Consider the following 8,277-nt stretch of genomic DNA (forward strand, 5'->3'; position numbering starts at 1 on the left):
TTCAAAGGTGCACTTGAGTCATTTTTGAAAGGTTTGTGAAAATGAAATTTCTGAACAGAAAAACCATGAGTTTCCACTTTTATTGAAATATAAATAGAAATAAACAATCTTGCTACGTAGTTTTCAGATAAAATACAGTGTACAAAGGGTTCATTGCTTTCTTGTGGCATATTTCAAGCTGTAGAAATTGCACCTCGTCTCTGCACATTGATTAAATGTGACCTGACTTTGCTTATAGCCAAAAACATGACTAAAAGTCCCCATGTTGTATGAGGCACCAAAACATTTATTGTCTTAGAAACACCAAGTTTAGTCAACAGCTTAAAAGCACATGCTCCAAAAACATTTCATTCCTGCAGGCCATCCAGCAACAAAGTCAAACAGATGAACTCACTGCAATGCAAGACCTCACCTCACAGGTACTAATCCTCCAAAGCTGGGGCTGCAAAAACTAGTTTGCACTTCATAACCGCTCTTTTTCAAATCTCCAGACAGAAACAAAATATTCAGTAATCCATTCCTAAAGATGTACACTGAGCTGCTGAAGTCACTGCATGCAAAATTTTTTGTAGGGCCCTGAAGACGAGTAATACTAGGAGAATTTATGAAGTCATGTGATAAACAGTTCTATAATAAACATAAAGAAAAAAAATCCTATTTCTGTTAGTGCTATTTGTCGATGCGTATTACTAACAATCTTCCATCACAGTCTATTACTCTATGTCCTCTCTAGGGTGCCAACTGAATCAAACTGCAATGAAGCATCTTGCTGGCTGATCATTTCCATTTATGTGTAAAAGCTAAATTATATATTAAAATGTGCAAAATCAACACCAAGGCAATTATCAATTAAGTGAATGAAAAAGTAAGCCAAACAGGGCGAGAAACATCAAATGGTAACTAAAATCAAAAGCTGTAAACTGTTTAACAGTGTTTTATATTTTTTTTCTTACATTGGAGCCGGAACCACTGAGCAGGAAAGCAGCTGCAACAGAAAATGAACCAAAATGCTTCTGAGCTCATTCAAAAAGAGGTCAGATAAGTCTCCAGAATGCAGTTTTTAAATGACAGCATCAATTGGCCCTTCTGTGAAAATTTTCTGGTACAGTGATCGTAATACTTGTGAATATTTGAATCAAACTGACATACAGTAAATTTCTGAAGCACTAGCACCAGCGATATGCCGGCGTGATTTCTCCTCATTTCTCCTTAAGCCAAAAGCGTCACTCTTTGACAAGAGAAACTGGTCTTCAACATGGTCTTCTCTGATTGGTCTGCATATAGGATGGTTTAAATTGTGTCAGACCTAGATTTACATCTGCTTTGCCGCTTCGATTTGGGCTTTCTCACCTAGTGTTTACAAAAAATTTTTTAAAAAGTGACCCTGCCTGGCTATAAAATGTGTTTTGGCTCTCTGGCTACTTCAACAGAGGGATGAACTCAGACCAGCTGATGTTTGCCATGTCGAGGTCATCATCATCCAGACCAGAGAAGCTAATGTCCACCAATATCTTGCTCAGGCTGTCGTTCATGGTATCCAGGACAAGGCCCTCTGTGACTGAGCGGTTGGCTGGCGTGGTGCCTCCTGCCTGCAGCAGCTCTCTGGAACAGCTACTTCTGAGGCATTCGCTGGGCAACTCTGCTGTTCTGGTCACTCTGGAGGGAGCGGATGTGAGCAGCTCTCTTGGGGAGTTAAACAGAGGCAAGTCTTTAAAGGGAGTGCTGCTGAAGCTGAAGGTGGTGTAGTCGTGTCGTGGGGTGACTGTGGGACCACCTGGTGTACGAATAGGGCTGAAGTCCAGAATATTTTGGCTACCTTTGCCCACTGGTGTGACTTTCCAAGACTCAAGTGCAACATTAGAAGGGGGCTTGCTGGGGGTGGATGAGGTCAAATGGCTGTTACTTTTTATTGGGGTTTTGAAAGAGAACTCCCTGTCAGGGCTTTCCTGCCCCTGCTTGTGGCCGTCCAGCTCAGTATCTCGATTGTCCTGGAATGTCGAAGCATCAGAGGCTACGCCAGAGTCAAAGAAATCGTTATCGTGGCAGAGGAGAACTGGCTCTTCATGCACAGAGTGAACCAAACGCTGTTTGCGCCGTGAACTGCTGGCTTGTCTCTTTGTAGGGGCTTTGGGGGTCTCGCAATTAACTGGAACACATACCCGCTCCTCCTTCACTTCTACCTTGGTCTTCTGTAGAGATATCATCACAGCTGGGGTGTCATTTTGCATCACCTGTCAGACAACCATTCCCATTAAATATTTACTGGTATGGGTGCAGTTCCTACTAATCTCTATAAACATAATATTTGAAAGGCAAACTCTTGTCTGAGCTAAGAAATATTTCTTTGAAAAGCTGTTTGCATTTTATATGGTTTATGAAGTTTAAAAAATAACTCCTGACATGTATGAGGGCTATACCTTAGGAGCTATGCGGACTCTCTTGGCTCCTCGTGAATTGTTCTGTTTCTGCTGCGAGCAGGTCGGGGGAAAGGGAGCAGACGAAGACGGCAGATAGACCGAAGGGGTGACGGAGAGCTGTATGGGCACCAAGTAGGATTCTGTTCGCGGAAGAAGAGGTTTCATCTTCCTCTCTGAACACAGAAAAGACAACATTAGCATTACACGACCAATTTCCACACTAAACAGCAATTTCAATCCATTTGCCAACCTCTATTTGACTTTTCTCAAGTCTCAAATTTATTAAAAACCCAGTACATTTCTCTCAACTCACCAGAGCTGGTTGGTGTTTTTCTTGTATCAGGGAATGCCCTCTTTTGGTGCTATTGAAAAAATAACACATAATAAGAAAAATTATTTAGGTAGCATATATATTAGTAGCCTTACTGTGCTGTCACACCTGGCGACACTTGTGAGTTTTGTTCATTATTTTGCCGTTGATGACTGTCCCTACTTTTTATGGAGGAATAGCAGAAATTTTTATGATCGTACATATATCAGACATTGTTAAAAGAAACAGGTATCTTAAAACAAGTCTTTCAGACTGAGTTTAGTCTCTCTGCCTCCCTGGTGCTCATGCCATCTCCTCCTGCAACAAAACCATCCAGCTGTAGCTACGCTCTTTGGGGCTAAAAGTCTGGTGAGAAAAGGGCTAATGAACCTTGAGACTTTTCTGTCCCTTTTCGGCTTACTGCTGCCTGACTGCGAGTCGAAGATGGCTCCTGAAGAACTGAAAAAAGGGTAAATCAGTCTTACTTGGTGAGGCAGTAAAAGCATTGGCACAGGAACAGTGGCAGTCATTGGATCACAGCCCGGCTACAGAGAGGGATTGTGAAAAAACAAAACAAAACACACAAACAACGTGATAAATCCAAAGCACTCTCAAAGCATCAGGCATACAAAATTACAAGTGAAAAACAAGGACACAAGGGGACTTGAGATGTAAAAGAACATGGTCACGCAGGAAATATTTAAAAGCAACAGCATTCATGCCACAGATGTAAAAGCAATAATTCAGTTGTGCTCACCTTGTACACATGATCGAGTGTGAGGCATCGATTGGCTTCAGGTCGGATAGTCCAGAATGAAATTTTACCATCTGGCGATGTCTCACGAATGAACATGTCATGCAGAGAAAGGTTATGGCGAATGGAATTCTGCAATTATAAATGAAAAAAGAATCATGACGCCCACTTAAATGAGCTTTAAACTGCTGCTTCTTGCAGAGGTGAACACAAATTACACCTTCATCAGCTCGGAAGTACCTTCCATCCTGGTTTGGCCACATCTTTAAAGTAAGGGAAATGGCTCTCAAACCACATGTAAATCTCTTTAAGGGTCATCCTCCTGTTCTTTCTGCTATTGATAGCAAACTGGATCATGGCCATGTAGGAGTACGGTGGCCTCTCTGACATGGGTTGCTGAGCAGCTTCTGCACTGGTATGTGTATCGTGTGCCTATGTAAAGAAAAAACAGAAACAAAGGGCCAATTAATCTGACAATATAAAACATTTTCTGAAATCAGAATACTACTGCTGTCATTGTAAATCACATTGGGGACAGTGTAATTAAGTTAGAGTGTTTAGGAAACATGCTGCAACAGGTCTGAGATCAATATTCGCTTCACATAAGTATGCATCAGCATATACAGAGTAAACATTGTAAGTAGGTCACAAGAAAAAACATCTAACCTGCAAAGATACAGAGTTTCGGTTCTCCTCGCTGTTGAGCTGCTTGGCAGGATTTGGCTCCAAGGCGGATGTGCTCATCCTGCCCAGCCACTGAATATTGGTAAGGCTGTCATCTAAAGGGCCACAATTTACATCCTTATTCACTAGTAAAGAAAAGCAAAATTTAAAAAAATACATTGCGGCTTTAACAAAGGAAGAAATCAGATGTAGATGAAAAGAAGCACTGAACTCCACACTTATACTTGAAGAATCATCCTAAACACACACACACACACACAGACAAAAAAACTTTTTCCATACGTGGTTTAATTCCATTTGGCAGTTTGCCATCTGGGGAGTTGTGTGTAGTTTCAGCTTTCACTTCATGTCCTTCTGAAGTCCTTGAAGAAACCCCTTCAGCAGTAGACTGAGAAATAGGTCCATGGTCCTGGATGCCACTTCCACTCCCACTCAGAAGGATGAACTTGTTTGGACCCTGGGCACCACACTCTTTGCCTTTAGCTGTGAGGGCACCAATAACACTTTGAAGGTCTGCTGTTTTGGGAATGACAACCACCTGAGTATTAGACATGGAAGGATGGTTCATGATGCGGATGCCATCAGGGAAGCACTGAGTGGCAGCTGGTTTTGACGCTTCTTTGGAGCCTGGTGTACCAGGCTGGGAAACAGTCGCTGGAGTTTCATTTTGATGAAAAGGCAATTTTCTTCTTTTGAGAATCAGGGGTCTCCTCGGGCTCCGTCTCATGGTCAGATCATTGAAATGCCCCAAGTTGTTCACTGGTATTCTGCACAAAAGTGACACAAAAAAAATTACAAATTAATCTGAACAACAAAGATTGCCTGTTAACAAGAGTAAACAGTAAATGTACGTTTAGCTACCTGAGAGCTGGAAATGCTATAACGGTGCCAGTTACTGACGTTAGCTGTTAAGTCCGTTCACAGGAGATCAGTTTAGACTGACTCGAAAAATTTGATTCAGCTCAAATACAAATAAGGATAAAGCATATACTACTCGATAAAACCAACATCCGCATCTTCCCTATCCCTTTTTTTTTATCTCTACAATTCCTCACTTAAGCGGCTATCTTCAGTTAGTGATGTTTCCGGACGGCTTGGACCTTCTAGAACAGTCGTTAGCCATTGTTTTTATTTAACTACATGCAACGTTACCACTGACTGATGGAAGACATTCAAATATTATATAATACTCAGTGTATAGAGATAATAGCTAAGATACTTGAGAAACCTTTGGCTGGATAACTATTTTGAGAATATATTAATGAAAATTACAATCTCATATACCTTGCACTGAAGGCAGCATCTGATCTGTGTGGCTAAAGAAATAACGTGTTCTAGCTAGCGTACCGTATCTGTGGTAGTCTGCTAAGCTACATTAGCAAGGCACCCAGCTGACTATACTGCTGTAACAAACGGCATCTCTAGATATAGCCTGACCTTCATACTACTGCGAAGCTTCGGGTGATTCCGCTTAGCTTGAATTCCAACCAGAACTTGCTCATATTCGTTTCTAAAATAGCCATTAACATCTAAAACACTCTTTTATTTACATGACGTCCATACGATTCAGAAGCGATTTTGAATTTTGGCGCTGTGGGTGCGGCCTCGCGTCACTTTGATCACGTGGAAGATTTGCACCAATAGCAGATAGACTAGCGGAGTCGACAGAACCAATCAGAGAAGACAGTACAGTACCAGTAGATGGCAGTAATGGACCTGCGAGATGGTTTGTCAAATCCCAACCAAACCAAAAGAAGAAGAGGAGCAAGACCCGGGAAATAACAAACAAAAAGCAACAAACAAAGACAAAAATCTAAGTACCGTTTGTACGGAATAGCTACGTTTCTGTATAGGTATTCGTTGTACGCAAATAAGCACATTAAGGTAAGTTTAATGTCGTCGTAGCACCCACGAGTGAAAATATTCAAAGGTGTATGTGGACATCTGAACAGTCTGGGGTTGGTAGTAACAGCTGTTTTAGGTTTTGATGGTGTTTTGTTTGTTTGTTTGTTTGTTTGTTTGGTTTTGTTTTTATCACACTAGGAGTTCAGGAATGATTTATGTTAATGCCCCGAAAAGTTACAAAGACAGCAAAGCCTTCACTGCAATTCCTGGAGCGGCCTTTGTGTGGAGCCAGACTCCAAAATGTGCCTGAAGTCCGAGCAGCGCTCAATGCCAGAGATTTCTTCACAGAGGGACAAGCACAGAGCAGTTCAGCGCTTAATTCTTGGGTAAGTTGTCTATAAATAATGAACACTTTTTAAAGTCGTATGGGCAATGGTTTGCTTGAAAAGTCTGCAGATACACTTGATCTTACCCAGTAATTTCACATAATTGTCATATCTGACTCATATCTTGTTTACTCTGTTTTTAATATTTCAGGTAAGCCCACAATTTGACATTTCAGTTGCAACTGCACCTCCAGTGAGACGAGGGAGGAGAAAGTGCCAGTCTGCCACAAGCATCCTGGACAGTTGCAGTCAGCTGTCCAGGAAAAATGGTGGCTGCAAATTCCCCCAATTATCATTTAAAACAGGGTCAAGAAACCAAATTCAGCAACCAAAGAGTACATCCACAAAGAATGCTACAGGGAGTACTCATGTGGGAAAGCAACAGCAGCAAACCTGCCGAAGCAAAAGGACAGTTTCAATTGCACAATGCTCCGACACACCAAAGCCACAGTTCGCCTCAGTAAGAAAAAAGACTGCGGAAACATTCTCTGATGGCACTTCATCCCACCAAAGATGTTTGACTGAACATAACATGCCAGCTATCCAAGTGACAGAGAGATGCAGAATTCCAGCAGTCTGTGTTTCAACACCTCGCTGTAAGGACACTGAGGTCAGCAGTGTTGGCCCACCACCTGATGTGGATACTCCAAAAGCAACGGAGGAAGGGGGCAGTTGTCCCTCTCCCCTCTCTTTGCATTTGCTTCTGGCTCAGCCGTGTACACCGCCATGTAATAGGCCACCTGACATTTTGGTGGCTGACACGCCAGAGAGGGATTATGGGATCAAGGTGACATGGAGGAGAAGAAAGAACCAGATGTTGTTGTTAAAACAGAGAGGCCACCTTTCTGAGGCAGATGCTCTAATTCACAGCTGATGTAGAGAGTGTAAGTTAACAGCTGCAGGATAATTTTCTATAGACTTAGAGACTTACTCTAAGTAAGTCTCTCATGAACCCCCCACTGAACATCCTTTTTATCTGAATTTAAAAATGTAATTTTATAAAAGCTGTTTAATGGTTACAATATTAAATCACCAAGACAGACTCCAAATAGATCACGTTCAAAAATTAAGAAACACAATGTAAGTACTTGACTACTACTAGTGTAATATAAAGAAGGGTCTTCTGAAAGATCACTGAACACTGTTTTTGATAACTCTGCTGTGCAGTTTAAAACATCTTGTTTTTTAGCCACATTGCAAAAGAAATATGAAATAAATGTTTAAGTGGAAAGCAAAAGCTAAATTCTTGAACATTGAATGAGATTTATCTTAGGCTTCAGGTGGCCTACTTCATCTCAGATTGCTCGGTGTTTTGGTCCCTTCTTCCCACATTCCACATATTGAGACAGTGTCCCACAATGTGATTGGCTCTTGTTAAGTCAACATGTCACAGAAAAGGTGTGTGACTCTAAAACAGTTGTGCTGATCTGTGGATGTATCCCTACTCAAACCCAAATATGAGTACTAGCAGGTGAAATAATCATTACACAGTTACTGTAGAAAAAGGGAATACACAAGCCTACAAATACTTTCCCATAAACCATTAAAACAAACTAGTTTCCATTTATGCTAATTATATTTACTTGATGAGGAAATTATGGAAAACTGTATTAAGATCAATGATATTCTCCTTTACGTAATTGATGCCACACCTGTAACTTGTAAGTTTGTGTGTGGTTAGATATATCAGCATTTCAGACCACCTCATAATATTGTTAATGTGTTCCACATTTAGTTTGCTGGGACCTGATTACCATATAGATGGGATGGCAGAAACTTAAATAGTGGTAGCAACTGTTTTGTGATATAACCCAAACACAGTTAACTACATATGAGCACCTTCTCTGACAGACTCATTCAGCTCTGCAAATCCCAAGCATG

The 8,277-nt window shown here is 41.2% G+C and overlaps 2 protein-coding genes across 7 annotated transcripts; one reads left to right on the forward strand and one right to left on the reverse strand.

Annotated features, from left to right (window-relative positions):
• Positions 1–66: 66 nt before the first annotated feature.
• Positions 67–5,785, reverse strand: LOC115773281 (forkhead box protein M1-like). Of its 6 annotated transcripts, none has more exons than XM_030719899.1 (9): positions 5,603–5,785; positions 4,448–4,932; positions 4,148–4,260; positions 3,722–3,913; positions 3,485–3,613; positions 3,213–3,272; positions 2,731–2,779; positions 2,418–2,590; positions 67–2,231 (listed from the first exon to the last, which is right to left on the reverse strand). In XM_030719899.1, the coding sequence occupies exons 2-9, from the start codon at positions 4,890–4,892 to the stop codon at positions 1,419–1,421; spliced, it is 1,974 nt and encodes a 657-aa protein (XP_030575759.1). In that variant the 5' UTR covers positions 4,893–4,932; positions 5,603–5,785; the 3' UTR covers positions 67–1,418. The 6 variants fall into 6 exon arrangements, with proteins under 6 accessions (XP_030575759.1, XP_030575760.1, XP_030575756.1 ...); XM_030719900.1 differs by having other exon boundaries at positions 67–2,189; positions 4,148–4,290; XM_030719896.1 differs by having other exon boundaries at positions 950–2,231; positions 4,148–4,290; positions 5,603–5,784.
• On the forward strand, positions 5,781–7,582 carry rhno1 (RAD9-HUS1-RAD1 interacting nuclear orphan 1). The gene is made up of 3 exons (XM_030719905.1): positions 5,781–6,049; positions 6,209–6,396; positions 6,548–7,582. The coding sequence occupies exons 2-3, from the start codon at positions 6,226–6,228 to the stop codon at positions 7,268–7,270; spliced, it is 894 nt and encodes a 297-aa protein (XP_030575765.1). The 5' UTR covers positions 5,781–6,049; positions 6,209–6,225; the 3' UTR covers positions 7,271–7,582.
• The last annotated feature ends 695 nt before the right edge of the window (positions 7,583–8,277 follow it).

The sequence above is a fragment of the Archocentrus centrarchus genome, chromosome 23 (assembly GCF_007364275.1).
Source record: "Archocentrus centrarchus isolate MPI-CPG fArcCen1 chromosome 23, fArcCen1, whole genome shotgun sequence".
Taxonomy (NCBI): Eukaryota; Metazoa; Chordata; class Actinopteri; order Cichliformes; family Cichlidae; genus Archocentrus; species Archocentrus centrarchus.

What these genes read in the sequence shown, in the direction of transcription:
- LOC115773281 (XM_030719896.1), bottom strand. Translation starts at nt 4,892, where the DNA reads ATGAGACGGAGCCCGAGGAGACCCCTGATTCTCAAAAGAAGAAAATTG. An exon ending in GCCAAATGGAATTAAACCAC is followed by an intron (nt 4,291 to 4,447) that starts GTATGGAAAAAG and finishes TTTCTTTACTAG; the next exon opens with TGAATAAGGATGTAAATTGT. An exon ending in TGCTTTTACTGCCTCACCAA is followed by an intron (nt 2,780 to 3,212) that starts GTAAGACTGATT and finishes TTTTTTCAATAG; the next exon opens with CACCAAAAGAGGGCATTCCC.
- rhno1 (XM_030719905.1), top strand. Translation starts at nt 6,226, where the DNA reads ATGTTAATGCCCCGAAAAGTTACAAAGACAGCAAAGCCTTCACTGCAA. An exon ending in GTTCAGCGCTTAATTCTTGG is followed by an intron (nt 6,397 to 6,547) that starts GTAAGTTGTCTA and finishes TTAATATTTCAG; the next exon opens with GTAAGCCCACAATTTGACAT.